Below are 20,587 nucleotides of genomic sequence, written 5' to 3' on the forward strand. Positions count from 1 at the left end.
AACGCTTTCTGGTATAACCAGTGATCATTTTGCACTGGAGTCATGTGCGAGAGCAATAAAAATAAATCAATGTCTCAGAAAGAGAGAGCGAGATCTCACACACTGAAAACATTACGACTATCAAGATAGGTAACAAGAGGATCATCAAGGTAAACAGACATAGTTGTGTTTCAAGTCTAATGATATACACTCTTTAAAATAAAGGTGCTTAAAGGGTTCGTCACGTCAATGCCACAGAAGCATTTTTGGTTCCACAAAGAACCATTCAGTCAAAGGTTCTGTAAAGAACTCATCCTTATCTTTTTATAATCTAATTTAAACCTCTTCAGATGTTAATGGTTCTTTATGGAATTTTAGACAAAGATTCTTCTATAGCATCGTCAAGCGCCTTTCTTTTTAAGTGTTGTGTAAAAGCCCTAAATTTAAAGTGCAACATTTATTCAGAACCACACAGTCAGCTCCGAGATGAGATGAACAGATGTGCGCAGTTTCATACATGAGCACGAAGCGGCTGTATCGATGCCCACACCTGTAACTGCTCTGCTGTCGTCTCGGTCACACAGGTGGAGCTCCAGCATACTGACCAACACTGGAGCTCCAGCCCTCGACCGGCTCCATCAGACCAGCGTCTTACCAGGGTTACAGTCTGTGAGGAGAGAGCAGATGGACAGCAGCACTTTGGAGATGGTGAGCGCCGGGCTCCAGTTGTCCTTCAGGATGTCCAGACAGATCACACCCTGACTGTTGATGTTGCAGTGGTAGATCCTCGTGCGAAACGTCACCTGACACACCAGAGTTGATATGAACATAAATATTGCATTAATGAGCGATGAGAGAATCCAGAAGTCTGCAAGATAACACCATGAAAACCACTCATTTTAAGAGAAGTGAAGCATAGACTGTGGCGAGCCTTGTCCTCAAAACCATATCTGATCTAAATGCAGTAAAACGTTTAGTTAATATCAACAAAAACCAAGGAACAGAACTGAATAAACCAAGAAAATGCACCACAGACAGATATAAAAAAATCATTGAGAAGCGGGAACACAAGGGTTTAAATACACAGACACTAATGAGGGGAACAAGACACAGGTGAGAACAATAAAAAAGTAATGAAGGAATCACAGGAAACAGGAACTAAATGGATGACAAACTAAAAGTCCAACAAGGAGCCCAAACTCATAACACAGTGTCCTTCTTGTCTCGACTCATTATGCTACATCTTTGGTTTGATGCCACTTTAACTATGAATTTAAACCAGATAAATGCTTTTCTACGTAGAAATACATACTTCTCATCCTGGATTGTGACTGGTCAGATAATATATCATCTAGTGCAGAGTTTGTTTCACAGACAACTGAATTTTTCATATTCGTCTCATAGGGTTCAAAAAAAGAAAAAAATTTCTTGTTTTCTTTTTATTTATTATACAATTAACAAAAAGGGCCTCTAACACTAGCTTGCGCTATTCTTTTGCTATTCTACCGGTTTTCTTTTTATTTATTATATAATTTAAAAAAAAACCTTATGTATACTGCATTAAGCTAACTGAAACTTGTCGTAGCGCTTGCTTATCATTGCTCTTTTGTTGATTTTGATTGCTTGATTGTCCTCATTTGTAAGTCGCTTTGGATACAAGTGTCTGCTAAATGATTAAATGTAAATGTAAAGTGCCAAATGCACTAATGCCAATGTAAATTGCATGTTTAGTGTAAAATCAGAGCAATTTTCTGCCCATTTACTAAGCAAGCATATAGATTCTGAACATTTCCGTATGTTTGGTGAAGCAAATCATGTTGTAGAATCAGCCCTGAGGGTCGCTCACAACACTTTCATGCCACCGTCTCTTCATTATCTCATTAAATCACACATCTCCCCTCACTCTTCTCACTCTTGAATTAGTTTTTTACGGCCACACAAGATGGTAACAGTTGACTCGCGGTGAGTAGAGTGAAAGTGAACGCTGTGCTGATGAGGGTGAAGATTCATTTTCTGTGCAGGTGAATTAAGTCTAGAGAGTTTACTGATCTAAGGTCAAGCTCTCTTCTGGACTGTTATCATTATATCAAGTCTATAATGACTTTTTTTCTGGAATCTAAAACCAGGTTTCTGGAGAAATAACTGTCATGTCTATAACAAGACACATCTATTTTAGTCTTTAGAGATTTCAGAAATAGTTCAGCAGGGAGAATAGCAGAAGAAACTAGGGGTTTCCAGCTTACACAACGAGACATTTCTTATGCGTTGAATGATATCTTTCAAACACAATCAAACATTTTGCAGAATGCATTCAGAACTGCATTTAAAATGCCTCTTTAATTCCTGAATATGAATTAAGGTAGTAAACACAGCGCAGAATTATAACGGATTTTAAATCCAAAATCTAACCACCACCAGTGAACATCTGCAATGGAGAGAAATTCACATACATTCTTAAAATAGTGTAATTCAGTTTTTAATAAAGCATTTCCGTTTTCAGTATAAATCACCCACACACAACATACAAAGTTTATTTTCATGCAATGTTGACGTTCAAGATTAAAATTAGGTTCAAGAGCTATATACAGCAAGATGAAGAAAAAAAAGAAGAAATATCAATTAAATAACTTGAAGACAGTTCACCCCAAAATAAAATAAATAATTTACTCACCCTTAGCTCAGTGACTCGTGCAAGGTAAGAGTTTGTGTGAATAATGACTCAAATGTCAGTTTCTCACAGTCTGTGCCTTTTATATTGCTTATATGATACTTTCATGGCACCCAATAGCTGCATGCTTTCACTGAGAGATTTCATTAAAAAACTTGCACTCTACAGAAAAATACAGATTATAAGCACTCCAATAGAGCCCTGCGCGGGACTGTTTTCTTCATCCCGCTCCCGCCCGCCGAATTTCTGACCATTACCGCCCGCTCCCGCAACGTGTGTGTTACACTCCCACCCGCACCCGCAATATGTATGTCCACTCCCGCCCGCACCCGCAAAACTCTGAGAATTTATTCCGCACGATAATAGAGATGCATTGATTTTGTCTTCTCCCGTCCCGCAGGAAAAAAAAAACGTATTGTATTGCTATTATTAAAGAGATTCATGTTTGTTTCTTTCCCTGACCTGCATGTATTCTGACGCACTGGTAGGGAAGATGAATATAGCCTGGGCTATCGGGGACATCTAAAACGCTTAGGCTACCGCGCGTTTCTTTAGACTTCGGCTGTGTCCAAATTCAGGGTCTGCATCCTCCTTAGGATCCTTCCTACCCGGTTGAAGGAGGAGGGATCCTCCGACGTCCGCAAAACCCGGAAGTCGGTGTTTGTGAATTTGGACAGCCTACCCTTCTTTCAGTTCCCTCCCTTACCCGTTGCTCATATCCTGTCGCCTAGCAACCGTGACAGCGCCAAGCAAGAAGCGGGAAAATGGACAAACAAAGAGTTATTCTCCTCATTTTAATTCTTTTGGAAGAAATAAAGCAATTAAATAAATTAAATACTTTCTTTGCTCGTTGTCGGAGAGTTTTTTATATCAGACTACAAGACAGTCACATCCAGGTAAGCCATTATAGCCTATTTTTATTTGTTTTTAAGTATTCTACTAATTTCTCCTACAAATTCATTGAGCCGAAGCATAAACTTTAGCTTGTTTTGTCAGAGAAACTCCTCTCCCACTCCGCTACACTGTTAACGATTTTCTTGTATTTTTACAGTACAGTACTGGCAGCAAGGTTGCCAGCAAGTTACTGTATTTTGATTTACAGTAACTGTACTGTAATTTACTTTACAGTACACAGGATCAGTACTGTAAACTACAAAACAGTACTTTACTGTATTTTTACTGTATTTTTGTAATGTTTCTGCTTCTGCTGTAATTCATTATACAGTATTGTACTGTAATATCTATATTGATACATTATTACTAAATATTATAATTTTCAAATTACTAATAATGATAATATTATATAATATGTAGTTATTACAGTATATACATTTACAGGTAATATTATAATGCAACTTCAAAATAACTGCAATCAATCAATCCAAACAATGTTATTGTCCAAAAAAATGTTTATTAATCAATTACACTATTGTGTATTTATGAAAAAACATTTCATTTAGGAACATTGCATGTCCAGTACACCAGCACTTTACAGGTAAACAGTTTTTAAAGGGATAGTTAAAGGAACACGCTGACTTTTTGGGACTTTAGCTTATTCACCGTATCCCCCAGAGTTAGATAAGTCCACACACACCCTTTTCATCTCTGTGCGTGCCGTAACTCTGTTTGATGCACCCACCGCTAGGCCTAACTTAGCACAAAGACTGGAGGTAAACGGCTCCAGCTAGCCTACTGCTCCCAATAAGTGACAAAATAACACCAACATTTTCCTATTTACATGTTGTGATTTGTATAGTCACAGCGTGTACAAATAACAAGGTCACATGAGACACAGCCATCTTCTAACCGTATACAAACTGAGAACTATACTCTCAGAAGGCGAAGTACTGCTACTTCTGCGGAGTGATTTGCTCGCAGCACCTGAGAAGCCCCGTGGTGAGGAGCAGAGTTCGCTCAGAGTGTTGCACTAATTTTATGATAGTATAGAGAGTATTCTGAGAGTATAGTTCTCAGTTTGTATACGGTTAGAAGATGGCTGTGTCTCATGTGACCTTGTTATTTGTACACGCTGTGACTATACAAATCACAACATGTAAATAGGAAAATGTTGGTGTTATTTTGTCACTTGTTGGGAGCCGTATGCTAGCTGGAGCCGTTTACCTCCAGTCTTTGTGCTAAGTTAGGCCTAGCGGTGGGTGCATCAGACAGAGTTACGGCACGCACAGAGATGAAAAGGGTGTGTGTGGACTTATCTAACTCTGTGGGATACAGTGAATAAGCTAAAGTCCCAAAAATTCAGCGTGTTCCTTTAAACAAGATATTTTAAAGAATCTTGGTAATCAAACAGTTGATGGTAGCTATTGACTTCCACAGTAGGAACAAAATAAATACTACGGAAGTCAATGGCTACCATCAACTGTTTGATTACCAAGATTCTTCAAAATATCTTGTTTTTGTGTTCAGCAGAAGAAAGAAACTCGTACAGATTTGGAACAACACGAGGGTGAGTAAGTGATGACAAATTTCATTTTTGGGTGAACTTCAGGATTGGGTTATACAAAAGAATTACAAGTAAACAACTAAAACAAAAACAAGAACAAGTGTCCCACCAACAGTTCAGTTTGAGGTTTTCCACTCAAACTCCATCAAGGACCGAATAAAGCTATTTACATGAGGGTTGATGGTCGTCACCTTCCTCTGCACCACCCTCTTGGTCTTCTTGCTGACTCCCTGTCTGGCAGTACACTTAACTCTCTGACTGGCATTGCTGTCTTCAGGGTTGATTCTGACCAGGAACCTGCTAGCAATATCATACCAGTCAATAAATATGCTTAAAAAAGGAATAATGCACTCAACTTTGTCCTAAAATTCCTCCCATCCTGCAACTTTTAGTTCTTCTGTTGCACACCCGATTTAATAAAAATTCAAAAGCAAAATGCAGAAAGAAATTTACTTGCCTCTGGACAAGCTCTAGTGTACATGCAGCAGACTCCTGGTACTCGATGTTAAAAATGTAGTAGCTTGCAAAGAGCACTGCAAAGGCGAGTATAAAATTGTCACTGTTGTCCAGCGTCAATAGAACCTTGGATGCTGTCATGACTGAATGTCCTGAAAATTAAAGAACACAACGTTAATTACCTACAATGTTTTATTCTGAAACTTGCCGGCCCAGAAAGATAGTAAAGACATCGTTAAAATAGTCCAAGTGATTACAGTGGCTCAACCTTAAGTTTATCAAGTGACGAGAATACTTTTTGTGCGCAAAAAGCAAAACAAAAATAACGACTTTCTTCAACTAATAATTTTCTTCTGTGTGGGCCTGAATAAGTTCACGTAGTGTAACAGCGCATCGCTTCTGGGTTGTACGTCAGAACGAACAGGTAGGCTCACTATTCGTCGTTATTTTAGTTGTTTTTTTTTTAGCACAAAAAGTATTCTCGTTGCTTGATAAACTTAAGGTTGAGCCACTGTAGTCACTTGGACTATTTTAAACATTGTCTTTTCTAACTTTCTGGGCTGGCAAGTTTCAATTCCATAGAAGCCTATGGAGGAGTGAGAAAGCTCTCAGATTTAATCAAAAATATCTTAATTTGTGTAACGAAGATGAACGAAAGTCTTACGGGGTTGGAACAACATGAAGGAGAGTAATTACTGACAGAATTTTCATTTTTGGGTGAACTAACCCTTTAATATGTATGGGTATGTGTGAGTGAGTGTGTGTGTGTGTGTGTGTCTACATAAATAATAAATTGAAGGGGAAAACCACATACTTACCAAGCATAATGAGCCTGGGTGTGTCTGGTATCACCTGCTGTGCCTCAATGTCTGCCTGGGTTGCAGTGACCTAAACATATTAAAACAACATGAAGCAAAGTACAGAATATGAAGCAACTACATAAAACATGAGTATAACTCGTCAAATATTGTAATCTGCTTTTAGTCGGCACCAGTCTTGCCTTGCCATGGTGTCGATACATATGTGACTTAAAAGATTGAAAATTCTTAAAAGTGCAAGGGCACTCAGGTACCCCACATGCAAAGAGGTACTTAGCCACATTTCGGTGAACTTTTGCATGTATGGTGAACGCATTTAAAAGGGAGGTTGAGAAACTGCATGACTTGCAGCTGTAGCTGGACATACTTTCAAATTTGGCTGGAACTTTGCTGAGGTGGTACTGGAACCTGGCGGTGACCAAAACTGAAAAAGACATGACAAACAAAAATACGTATGACAAAACCTGTTATCCACAGCACCAATAAAGATGAGCAGACTGTGTCAGAGAGAAATTGTAAAAGAAAATTCTTTAGAAATAAAAAAAAAACAGCCAATTAAATAAATAAAAATGTAACCTTTAGATTTTAAAACTTTAAGTTTAAAACATTGTATTAACATGACAAATACTTACAGAAAACTCCTTCCCAGGCAGCACTGTATAGCTGTAAGAAATCAAAATACATATTATTCAGTTAACTGTTATGTTTCCTGTTGAGGACTTCATACATCTGCTTATACATCTAACGTTAGGTTAATAAAAATAAGCTTCACATTAAGCTTCACTTGACCTCTCTAAATATTCTAACTTGCTTTTTTGGCATGCATTTTACTTGTCTTTGTTGCCTAATAGATCATTATTAACGCTGATAGTTTTTTGAACAATTTACACCTTTATTCATATTTTTAATTATTATAATAATCATTATTTGTCATTACAAATCACAATGCTACAGTCTCCCGCCTAAATAGAAATGAAGTAAAATGCTAAACTGGTACCAATAGCCAATCTCTCTAAGCCCAAATCACCCATTTTGCGTTGAAAAGGAAAGTGCAGTATTTTTAACCCTTGTTTTTACGTGTTTAAACGACTTATTAAATTTAGTCCAGTATTTATGTCACCGGTTCTACTTCGCCTCGCTCCGAGCGGGATTCGAACCGCGGTCTCCGGCGCGGGAGGCGGGCGCTCTGAGGAGACCACGGCCTCTAGCGTCAGACGCCAGAGCGCCTCTTTTTGAGATCAGGGGAGTGAGGTTTACACGCACCAGCACTTACTTGCCTACGTCTGTTACATTTATCATAAAAGTTCGTAAAATCATAAAATCATCAAGTTCGCCATCCGAGAAACGGACTGCAAATATAGCAAATATAGTTTGAGCAAAATAACGTGCTTGTTTTTACAACTGACAGGATCGGATGTAATGGAAAGGATCCCTAAGTTAGCCATTTTTGTTATCATAAGATCCTTCAAACGTAACATGCCAAATGCAGTAATTTTATCTCGCAGACCATCGTATAACACATTTAACGTTGATTAACCACCTCGATTTGTCCTTCCACCGTTCCAACAATCACCAAGTCTGTTTTGATCGAAATAAACCGTGAGGTAATGTTAATTCAATGTTTAAAACTCGAGTTAGATTTGAAAATGTCGGACAAGCGACGGGGTGAAAGAGCAGATCTAACTAACGGTGTTTTTGCAACCGTCGCTGGCTAAACTTCCACTGTCATTTGTACACTATAGTGTAAAATCCTAAAACCTTATTATAAAATTGTAAATTAACTTACCAAATTTCCAGATATCCGCAGAGAGTGAGATCCATCCACCCAGCGAGTGATCTGCATCTGCCTGCAGTTGTGCTCTGACGTCAGTCGGGCAGCGCGCGCGCTCTCTGTTTACAGCAGCCCTGTATTATTGCCAGGCATTTTACAGCCAGGTTACAGCTAGGTTACAGCAACACTAAAATTCACTGTAAAATGTTCCCGCTCAAACAAAATTACCCACAATCCAATCCAAATTACGGTACTTTACTGTAATATACAATTGCAGTATTGTACTGTAGGTTATTACAGTACTGTGCTGCTAAATCTACAGCGACATTTAACAGTGTACCGCTCGCTTCGTCCGCCATTACGCTCTGCCGAAAAGAATTATAGGATAGGTAGGACGGGAAAGGATCCACCACACCCATCCTTCCAATTCGGGGAAAAGGAGGACGTATTTGTGGGCCGCATTTGAAGGATCCTACGAATTTGGACAGCCTTCGTCGCGGCGCTGTGACGTAACATCCTTCAAATGAGTACTCCGAAGGATGCAGACCCTGAATTTGGACACAGCCTTCAAGTACTTTGATTTTTGTTGACAATGACATCATGTCGCTAGGCTACCTCCCGATCCCGCAGTGTTTTTTTTTTAGCCGCCCATTCCCGCCCGCAGCAAAGTTCAAACCGCCCGCTCCCGCGAGATTTGCGTTGGGTCCCGCGGGACCCGGCGGGTCCCAATCCCAATGCAGCCCTCTACACTCCAACTCTAACAATGACAGCCGTAATTAGAGTCGGACAGCGAGCTCTGACCTTGAAAGCGATGTCCTGGACATACACTGGGACTGGAGGAGCCAGGATAGTGGAGCTCCATTTGTAGATCTTTTCTCCTTTAGGACCAAAAGCACAACCATGTCAATGCAGAAGAGAGGAGCTGCACTGAAACATTAGACTGATTCATAAAAACATGCAGATTATGTAATCCTCTTTAGTGTGGCATAATCTTTGAATATGAGCTGAAAATGTGCCAAACTGCCAGACACCACCATGTGTGGTAATGGGTAATTATGGGATGCTGGCAATGCCAGTATATTTGGCTACCGAGAGCATTCTGGGACTGAGGACAGCTATTCTGTCAGGCTCGTACGTGGATCTGATTCTTGTCAAAAAACTATTGGAATTTCTATCAAAATGTGGAGCCAGTGCTAGTGTGAGCAAACATTAACAAGATCCTACTGGATCTTTAGAAACTCCTGTCTTTATTTTGTCAGAATGTTAGTTTATCCAGTTGGATTTGATTTGATTCTTAGAGGATTCATATTTGAGCCCTTTAGGATTTCTTCCAAAGATGACAGAAAAGCATTCATTCAGGATTTTTAAGAGTGTTTGAGCAGCTCAGTCTAGGTTTACACATTGTGTGTACACTTTTTGTGTGTGTGTGTGCATCTAGCTGATATAAAGATACAATGTGAAACAATTCCAAGCTCTCATTAAAACAAATATTTACACAATGATGATCGTATTACTGTGTATGAAGTGTATTAACAATTGCATTTATTCTTTTTTTTTAAAGATTTAATTTTTTGCCGTTTTTGCCTTTTATTAGTATAGGACAGTATTTTACAGGAAAAAGTGGGAGAGAGAGGGGGAACGGATCGGGAAAGGTCCAAGAGCCAGGACTCGGGACAGCTGAAGCATAACGGCTCTATATGTTGACACGCTGCCGATGAAGCTAATGGCGTCGACTGATTACATTCATTCAATCCAAAGCAAATACACACTGTAAAAAAAATTACTGTGAAATTTACAGTAACTTGCTGGTAATTTTGGTTGCCAATAAGACTGTAAATTTACAAGAGTACTGTAAATCAATAATTACAATTGTACTGTAAAAATACAGCACACTGCTGTATATATATGCTGTAAAATTATGCTATCCCTGTAAAATTACAGTAGCAATGTTTACGAATGTGACTGAAATTACTAGAGCAACTGTGAACTGTTATACATACATTTTACAGTAAATTTGGGCATTTGTTACAACTTCCCTACAGTGTGACTAAACTTCAGTCATAAACTCAAAGTTTAAATAAACACAAAAGAAGGGGTCTGAACTGTGCCTACCTTTAAATTGCCAAATCCATGAACATTGCATGTACATTAACTTGAACATCAATCATGCTTGACAATCAGTTCAGAGTCTCTCACTTCAATTTCATTGGAACACTTTTTTTTTTTTTAAATAGCAAGCCATTCAAAGTCCATTAGCTTCCGTAGCAGTGTGCATACATGTGGGTTCATTCCTTTCATTTTCATGTCTCTCTTTCCAGCAACATTTGATCCAGTTTCGGGGTTAACAATTCCCACAATTCCTCTGTGAAAAAAAACACATCAATTAAAAAAAAAAAGCATATACTCAAAGAATAAAATAAATGTAAGTGTCATTTTAAAATCACATTTTATATAACATTTCATTTATTGAAGAGTTTGGACCAAAGAAAATATTTCCAATAGTTTTACTGACCAAGTTAATTGTATTTTGAAAATAAATTTTGATGGCTGCAACATGCTCCACAAAGGTGAGACAAATATATATATATATTTTATTAAATTATATAATTATTATTTCTTTTATTTATCTTATTTATATTGACTTTTTATTTTTGTTATATATATATGTGTATTTATAATATGGTTCTGCATTGTTTGTAGTTTTAAATTTGTTTCCATATTTTGTTATAGATTTTTTTAATAAAATATTTTTGCTGGACTTTGGTGGTATGTACTCAATTCAGTGTGCAGTTAGCAATTTTTTGCTGTTTGAAAACATTTCCAAAAAAAACCATCTAATCCTGATAAGCTATCCAAACTTGTAAACCTAAAAAAGTAAAGGAAATTTGAATGGCTACAATAAATGTTCAGTAGGAATTTATGCTCTGACATACCTCTGAATAAATTCGAGGGTGCATGCAGCTTCATCCTGATAAGCAAGGTTTAAGTTGTAATAGGTCGCAGACAATGCTGCCAGACCCTCAACAAATACCTCTAAACATGGGCCAAGGACAACTTCCCTTTCGACTGACAACATCCACTTGCTTGGGGTCATGGATTCATCTGTAAAAGAAATACGGAAGGACATAGATTAATAAGTGTTGTAAAAGCATGGTTCATGGGTAGTTCATGTTAACTAATAAAGACACTGATACTCTAATACTATAAACTAAAAGATCATGAAGACTATGTTTACCAGTAAGGAGAGAGAGAGTGGTTCAGAGAACATGAATATAGGAGTGAGAACAGGACTGTGAAATAGAATACAGGAACAGAGGTGGCAAAAATAGAATAGAAATAGAAAGAAATAGAAATAATAGAAATAGAAAGCAAAGAACAGTGTGTATAATAGAGACAGAAAGTAAGGCGCATTACCTTGGATGATCAGTGCAGGTGAATCTGGTAATCCATCTCTTTCCATGTCGGCTGCAGTTGCTGCTATACCTAAAAAAATATATTTTGTATTACCAGTTAAACTTTTAAGACGTTAAAAATCAAAATGATCTTACTTACATCAGCTTCAATTAGAAGGGATTCTGTTCTCTCTTTAAAATGGGCCATTAAGAGTTGCAGGATGCACAAGACCAGAGAATTTCCCTTTTGATACTTTGACAGAACAGCATGCACCTCACTGTTTGTTGGCCTTGAAAAAATCTTAGAATCCTCTTCCCTTTCCCTTCAATGATCTCCATGACTCTTTGGAGCAGTGTGATGCAGTAAGCAAATGAAAATGTAAAAAAATATATATCCTTAAGACAAAACAGGAAAGGCCATGAGTTCTTTAGTTCAGACTCATGAATTGGCTTTTTCTCCTTTTTTCTCGCTTTTTGTCAAGGACCCAGGTTCATGCTAACAGCCGATCCGCCTACAAAGTGACGTCATAGTTCCCCCACTCTATTATTACTTTCTTATAAGAAACAAACTTATTATATATTCTTATTATACATGAACATAATCCAATAAATATTTTTTAAATGTAGATTTTAAAAATACCCCCTTGGATGTCTATATAATATAATTATTCCCTTATATATAAATAAATTTCTAAAGCACATCTAAACCAAAAACTTATAGATTTTCATATTGTAATGTGGAAATGGGTTAAAGTCATACCTTATGTTTGAAGTACTGCCTAGCATAACTCTTGACCTGTAGAACTGCCCTAGTGCCAATTAGTTCTTAGATTAGATCTTAGTCCAACTGTGGCCAAACTGTGCCTAGAAAACATAAAAAACTCAATACAATTTAATTCCTTTTATAAGAGAGAGAGCACTGTTCCCTTTGTGTTTAGAAACCATACCAGACCTTTCTCAGAGAGATCCTTCTCCTCTTCAACCCAACGAGTTTGTGCTCTAGAACTTGTCACCAATGTCCTATAAAGACATTCTGAATGAATTACTGTACTATACACACACACACACACACAACCACTCAAAAGTTTGGGGTCGGTAAGATTTGTAATGTTTTTTTTTCTCTGATGTTCACCGAGGCTATTTGATCAAAAATACAGCTCATTTGAGTCTCCAGCGATCTCCTATACTCTCCTTTGAGTCTCCAGCAATCTCCTATACTCTCCTTCGAGTCTCCAGCGATCTCCTATACTCACCGCTGAGTCTCCAGTGATCTCTCTCCTTCGAGTCTCTGTCATCTCCTATACTCACCGCTGAGTCTCCAGTGATCTCTCTCCTTCGAGTCTCTAGCGATCTCCTATACTCTCCTTCGAGTCTCCGTCATCTCCTATACTCTCCTTCGAGTCTCCGTCATCTCCTATACTCACCGCTGTTATCTCTCCCCTTCAAGTCTCCAGCGATCTCTTATACTCACCACTGAGTCTCCAGTGATCTCTCTCCTTCGAGTCTCCGTCATCTCCTATACTCACCGCTGTTATCTCTCCCCTTCAAGTCTCCAGCGATCTCCTATACTCTCCTTTGAGTCTCCAGCGATCTCCTATACTCACCACTGAGTCTCCAGTGATCTCTCTCCTTCGAGTCTCCGTCATCTCCTATACTCTCCTTCGAGTCTCCGTCATCTCCTATACTCACCGCTGTTATCTCTCCCCTTCAAGTCTCCAGCGATCTCCTATACTCTCCTTTGAGTCTCCAGCAATCTCCTATACTCACCACTGAGTCTCCAGTGATCTCTCTCCTTCGAGTCTCCGTCATCTCCTATACTCTCCTTCGAGTCTCCGTCATCTCCTATACTCACCGCTGTTATCTCTCCCCTTCAAGTCTCCAGCGATCTCCTATACTCACCACTGAGTCTCCAGTGATCTCTCTCCTTTGAGTCTCCAGCAATCTCCTATACTCACCGCTGAGTCTTCAGCAATCTCCTATACTCTCCTTCGAGTCTCCAGTGATCTCCTATACTCTCCTTCGAGTCTTCGTTATCTCCTATACCCACTGCTGAGTCTCCAGTTATCTCTCCCCTTCAAGTCTCCAGCGATCTCCTATACTCTCCTTCAAGTCTCCAGTGATCTCTCTCCTTCAAGTCTCTAGTCACCTCCTATACTCTCATTCGAGTCTCCAGCGATCTCCTATACTCTCCAGCAATCTCTTATACTCTCCTTCGAGTCTCCAGCGATCTCCTATACTCTCCTTCGAGTCTCTGTCATTTCCTATACTCACCGCTGAGTCTCCAGTTATCTCTCCCCTTCAAGTCTCCAGCGATCTCCTATACTCTCCTTTGAGACTCCAGCGATCTCCTATACCCACCGCTGAGTCTCCAGCGATCTCCTACTCTCTCCTTTGAGTCTCCAGCGATCTCCTATACTCTCCTTTGAGTCTCCAGCGATCTCCTATACTCTCCTTCGAGTAGGGGTCGACCGATTATCGGCCTAAGTAAAGTCTACTGTGTTTCGCAGTCAACAAGGAAAAGTGTACTTTTAGATAATCAAGGTAACATTACAAATGCACTTATGGAGGTAGAATAACGAAGTTCTTTAAGACCCGCAGGATTGCTTGAAATAAAGATTTAAATGCAAAGCATGAGAGCCAACCGTTTCTGTCAGTTTTAATTTAAAATATTTGTGATGGCCTACTTTTAACTAAAGAAAAGTAGACTATATGTTGCATTGAAATGTGTTGCCACTTGATCTAGAGGTCAACTGCATTGAATATTACATTGTTTATATTTATTGAGGTTAAACGTGAAGATGTCTATGAAAGATTGTATTACTATACTGTGATAAAATAGGATCACAATGCTGAAAAATAATTTTCAGTAACAACGTTTGGATTTGAAATCAAAATAATGGATACATGTTGTTTGTGATAAACAGCAGCAGATAAGGAGCAGACTGCAAACGCATCCTGTGTGAAAGCTAAACGAGTCCGTGCCACTTCTACTCCACATACGTAACGCACATGGATTGCATACACACTGTACGTGGCATAAGTGTGAAACAAGCATCAAGCTAGTAGAGCAGGACTGGAGAGAAAACACAGCACAAACACACAACAAGTAGGGCTGGGCGATAATTCGATAACGATAATTATCGCGATATAATTTTCCTCGATAAAACCATATGAAGAGTTCGATAAATGTTTGATATAATGTTTATGTGCCAAAAGTAGAAAGAAACAGCGCGACTCATTTGAATCGCACCACAAGGACCGTTTATCCGCTCGGATCAAAGTCAGTGTCGCGCAGCGCGAACTCACTAGATGTACTCAGTCACACGAGCACTAAACAGCGCTGTGAGATCCAGTGTGAAGCGCTTGAATGCAGCGATGAACACAAATGACCCGGTGATTTAAACTAGTTCATAGACAAACAGGAGAAACACTGTGTGCTACGCGACAATCAGATGGCTTTTCAATCTACACCTCGCCATCATTTACCATGGATTTACTGTAGCACCGTGGTATTGTGGCAGAAATGTGGGATATTCACATTGAATTTTATTACAGGAGGTATATAATTATCGTGTATTTGTGATTAAGCTATAGCATGTGTGCATTTATACAGAATGTTTTTAGACTGTTTTTCATACAAATAGGCTACCTAAAAACCATATAGTTATATTTTTACCATGGTATTGAGGTGTTATATGTGTGGTTTTAATTGTGTTGATCATGATTTAAATGTATGCTACTATGGGAGATCATACGCTTAATTGAAAATAACAAAAACAAAACTTAACCATATAAAACTGAGGTTGGTACAATTATTACAGATGTTACTGATTTTAAAAATGAACAAAAATTTACCTCTGTATCCTAACTCAAGCTATATCAAATGTGCATTTCTAAGAGACAAAAATGTGATATCATTATTATTTGTAATATTATCAGGCAACCCAAACCTGTTTCTTGATTTGAAACAATATCACTCATTAGAACATGCAGAAACTAAGAAATAATATTTTTTTATTTAGATATTTATTTTGTCAAGGAAAATGAGCAAATGGAGCAAAATTCTGGCTTTAAACTTGAAAGAAATAAAGACTTGACATTTATCGTGATAATTATCGATATCGACTGATATGAAAAAAATTATCGTGATCATTTTTCTGGCCATATCGCGCAGCCCTAACAACAAGACACCACTCAAGACCACCAAACAACACAACTGAGCACAACACAAGGAGAAACATCATGATGTAATAAAAGGGAAAAAATAACACACGAAAAAGAAATGAAAAACCAAACAATTAAAACAAATAAGTAAAGGAAACACGTAAGATTGGACGAACAGTATCAAATCGAAGCAATAACGAGAATACAAGACTAGAAACGAGACTGATGAACAACTAAAGAAAACATTACAAGCAAGATAACTGAAGATCAAGAGCAAAAAACAAGTGAGAAATCAAGAGCAAAAACTACAGCAAGGACACAGAATCAGTAACTGTCTTTATAGCACAAGACAAACCAGCCAGCACAAGAGGAAGAAACAGCACAATATAAAGGGAGGAAAGCACACGAGGGCCAGGTGAGCACAATTAATGCAATGAGAACAAGACAAGGGTTAAACAAGAGAGCGTGACCAAGAGAAGAAAGGAGGTGGAACACACGGCAGACACAAACAAAGACAAAGCAATGTGTTGAGACACAAGTCAAAGAAAGAGACATTAAAGAAAGACAACACAGACAAAGTCTGCCTCCCGCGAGAAGCTGAAGAGGACCCCAACCGTCACCCACCGAGTGAAGCGTCAGTATTGATCTTCACTGTCAGTGAGAGATATAAAGCAGGTATTCGCTATGGTAAGAGTGACTCAGCTGAGCGAGGGTGAGTGAGAACGTCCCACCACCGGACGCCCTGATCCTTCCCATAGATATGGTGTGGAGGGACACCACTCAACATCACCATCCAAGACAGCGATCCCGCGGGAAACTGAACACAGAGGAGTTAAACTGGAATTCAAAGACTACCAGATGCTGGATTCTGATAGGAAAACCTGCTTTTGTTTTAATATACATCTTATTATTAAAGCCATTATTGCATAAAATTAGAAAATAATTAAATCGATATTACAATTTTTATTTTTAATTTTTTTTGGATGAACTATACCTAATATTAATTTTATACTAATATAGATTTTTTTTCATATTTATTATTGAAATGATACTCTAAAACTGACAGTAGGCGGCAGTAAAATGTCTTAATGAATAAATCAGGAATGAAGTAAATTATTATATGCATTATTGGTTCATAACGCGTTTTAATGGATAATATTTGCATCGCCTAACTGAGCAAAAAACAGACAGTACTGTGTTTAAAATATAACACGATATTACCTTATTTACTTTAACTGCTGTATGAAATCACTTTTGTACTCGTGCTATTGGGGCAAAACAGCACTGGTGAAATGCATATATAAATATGAGACAAAAATCATATTTTTCTCTTTTTGTTTTTACTTTTGGGAGCACATAACTGCATTTATGGTCCTGCATCACAGTCGACTGTATGAAGCCTCTGGCTTGCTCACTTGGTGACAATTAATTTCTAGTGATTATCGATTAGCAGATACTATTTAAACTAAACTGCGCTAGACAATGACATCACTGAACTCAATAATGAAATGCCTTAACTGAATACTGAGTGTTTAATCTTATTATTATACATTACTGTCACTCTATCCTCCAATCTGATACTGTTAAGTGAATCTGTACTGTTAAAAGCGCTATATAAATAAAGGTGACTTGACTTGAAATATAAGTTGAGGTGTAGGGGAGGGGCGGAGAGTTATTTAATCCCTTATTAAGGTTGTTAGAGTTCTTGCTGTGCTCGGGCCTGACGCGCCTGCCTCTCTCGCGATGCTGATTGGTTGATGAGAATCGCATCTTTTAAATTGTCATGTTTTTTTTTTTTTTTTTAATTATTCCAAAATTCTTTGAGATTCACTTGATGTTGACAAAACAAACCCTCATTATTATTTCCAACCCCATTCTGACGCATTATCCGTTTTTAATGGGTAATGTTCTAAGGCACTGTTATGATTGTCTGTCATTCAATAGGAAGAAATATCATCCACTATATAAACGTCATTTACCAACACCCCATTGTGTTTTTATTTTCAAACATTATGCATACAAAACAGCCATTTACTGACAAAGCATTCTGCAATTGTTTACTTACGGAGTGCGTGTGACGTCACACTTGGATGTGGGCGGGGTTGGATGTCCACCGCAGGATGCAGCGAGCCCTACTTGGATGCAGCTGCTGTCAGATTCAATACAGTTGGCTGCTTCATCTTTCAACGAAACTTTATTCGTCTGAACTCTTCATTGCATTGTACTTCGTGTTCAAAACAATCTGCAGTCAAATACCTCGAACAAATGGCCTGGGCAATTAAAAATACTCCACTTCTTCCCTATTCACCTGCTATCCGAAGTCTGTACGGAGACCCAAATGAAGCAGGCGGCCAGGCGTACAGTGGGCGTGGCCTATGGTGGGGCAATGCGATAAAATGATTGGTCGATGCCTTGTCATATCCAAATATGGTCAAGTAGTGGCTAATATTCTCGGGTTAGTAAAGGAAAATTTCATCATTAATCACTTACCCCCATGTCGTTCCAAACCCATAAAAGCTTCCATGGAACACAATTTAATTCAGTTTTAGCTTTAAGTTAATAGTTAATTGTTCTAATTGGCCTATTTACCAAACCCTGGGTTAATAAGGAATTTTTCCTGATAATGAAACAGTTCGAAACTCATAATAGGCCTAACTCATATTAATGAATCATTACAATGTCTACTTTTTCGCCCGACACATTCATAATCCTTTGGCGACATTTGCCAGTGCTTTGTGGCAAATTTTATGCGTGTGCTTGAGCGCGGAATATATTAAGGCTCACTGTGGATTATAAACTTTGGATAAACATGCGATTATATATATATATATAAAAAAATATAAAACACTTTTATAGACTGATTCTTTTTTGAAGTCTGGACTCTATTTTCAGGAATTTTGAAAAATATAAAGAGTTCAACACAGGTCTAATCCTATTTCTATGAGAATTTATGTTTTGACTGTGAATGTCACGTGAATGTGAGAATCGAGTTATAGTGTATTAATCTGACCCTCTTAAGTGCCCAAGTTTCTCTTATGGACCCTTAGGAAAATCAATTGCCCACCCCTGGTCTACATGCAAGCAGGCTGTCTAATAAAATAAGTGGTTGAGTGTTCATTAAAATAATAATAATAATAATAAATATAGCTGCAATCAGCAAAGACGGGGCCAAGCACATCAGCGGCAAAACGAGGAGTGAAGCATAGCACGGAGCTTCAGACCAACTGCAGCGATGAGTAATTGAAGCCATTTTAACATTATTGTAGTCTAAATGGCTGAAAAATCATTTAAAACTACTAGTAATACGATTGAATGACTTTTCACCTTTGACCAACAGGTAACACTGTTATCAAATCGATGTGGTGTGTTCTGTGTGAGGTGACAATGGCACACACAACGTTTGGTGTCAATATGCCAAAGCATTGCAGAGATACGGCCTCAAGTGTCATATTGGCATCATAACTCAAATTCGTTGTTGTGGTATGGGAAAACTGTTTTGTCTATCAACACGAAATCCATAACTTTTTGTCAGCATGGTCTGAAGATGATATGATTCGATTTTTGTGAAAATCGGACTAATAGTCTAGGAGGAGTTCGAAAAAGTAGGTTTTTAAAGAAAATCAAAAGGGCAGAGAGGAAGTTTGGCTGACTAGGGCAATACTGTTCTCAGCATGACCCAAGGAATCTATAAATATCAATCTCATTACAATAGGCAAAATTCACAGAAAGATATAAGCATTTATTTGACATTTCATTATAACTTTTGACCACAAGGTGGCACTGTCTGAAAACTGTTTGAGTACTTTCAGGTCATGGTCTCCATGGTACATATAAAGTTTCGGAATGGTACACCAATGCATTCGTAAAATATAGCATTTTATATCATAAAACTCCATTGTAGTCAATGACAATTTCATGTTTTGTTCAATTATAGCACCAAAAAAAAAAAAAACTTTAAACTGTTAAAACAGTCCACTTAAAGCAGCCCCTGAAAGACCACATTCATCGGTCTTTATACTTGTTTTATGTTTAACCCTGTTGAAAAATCCAGCAAATGCGGGTTAGGTATGTTTTGAAGCATGGCTGCTGGTTTAAGTTGGTCATGTGCTGGTCCGGGCGTCTGTTCACAAACTCCTCTCCAGAGAGATTTGTGTCCACAGACACATATCAAAGAGGATCAAAAATAGTGAAACAGGAACTAGCAGCAGCCATTGTGTTGAACACGTTCCTCTGTTTCAGTGAGTTTGCAGACAGGAAGTGTCAGAAAGGACTTCCTCCTCGTCTTCAGCTTCTGTTTGAGTGATTACGGTTTTGAAAGGATTAGCATCTCAGATATAAGATCTCACAGTTTCAGTTTACAGCAAATGATCTGTGAAATTTCACACAAGATTTAGACATGAGAAGAGAGAGAGAGAAAAAACATATTTAAGGATTTAAAATCAATTTGGCTCAAAATTTGAGAAGGCACATGTCTCTCTGTGTGTCACACCGCATGTGCTAAACAAGGGAGAATTATTACACACAGATTATTTGATTATATAAGAACAGCTAACAGTGTTCACATGTAAAAGATACAGAGGGAGAGTCTAGGAGAAAGGGAAGAAAAATAAAGCTCACACCAGACACGATAATAAACACAGAGAGACAAAACTAGGCCCTGGCCTTGTCTGGATGACAAAGTTTATAAAATACAGATTTTTGATGATGCAAAACAGCTCTAGCAAGAAAACAGTGTCATTATACAGCTCAGGTCAGTTGAGTTCAATAAAGCTCATCAGTTATCAGACAAGTTCGGTTGAGCTATGAGCACCTCTACAGAAGACAACAGTATTGTTATTCAGCTGAAGTCAGGTCAGTATTGATTCAATTCAGTTTAAT

The 20,587-nt window shown here is 38.2% G+C and overlaps 2 protein-coding genes across 3 annotated transcripts; both read right to left on the bottom strand.

Moving 5' to 3' along the window:
- Positions 1-4,043: 4,043 nt before the first annotated feature.
- LOC306846908 (uncharacterized protein) lies at positions 4,044-8,248 on the bottom strand. Of its 2 annotated transcripts, none has more exons than XM_079380602.1 (7): positions 8,169-8,248; positions 7,015-7,045; positions 6,750-6,806; positions 6,383-6,452; positions 5,566-5,716; positions 5,103-5,405; positions 4,044-4,178 (listed from the first exon to the last, which is right to left on the bottom strand). In XM_079380602.1, exons 1-6 carry the CDS (start codon positions 8,201-8,203, stop codon positions 5,225-5,227), a joined length of 525 nt encoding a protein of 174 aa, XP_079236728.1. In that variant the 5' UTR covers positions 8,204-8,248; the 3' UTR covers positions 4,044-4,178; positions 5,103-5,224. The 2 variants fall into 2 exon arrangements, with proteins under 2 accessions (XP_079236728.1, XP_079236729.1); XM_079380603.1 differs by having other exon boundaries at positions 4,044-4,269; positions 4,857-5,405.
- A 653-nt stretch (positions 8,249-8,901) lies between these two features.
- Positions 8,902-11,630, bottom strand: LOC306846774 (uncharacterized protein). The gene is made up of 4 exons (XM_079380378.1): positions 11,568-11,630; positions 11,087-11,255; positions 10,266-10,515; positions 8,902-9,031 (listed from the first exon to the last, which is right to left on the bottom strand). Exons 1-3 carry the CDS (start codon positions 11,611-11,613, stop codon positions 10,380-10,382), a joined length of 351 nt encoding a protein of 116 aa, XP_079236504.1. The 5' UTR covers positions 11,614-11,630; the 3' UTR covers positions 8,902-9,031; positions 10,266-10,379.
- Positions 11,631-20,587: the final 8,957 nt, after the last annotated feature.

This window comes from Barbus barbus (assembly GCF_936440315.1).
Source record: "Barbus barbus genome assembly, chromosome: 27".
Taxonomy (NCBI): domain Eukaryota; kingdom Metazoa; phylum Chordata; class Actinopteri; order Cypriniformes; family Cyprinidae; genus Barbus; species Barbus barbus.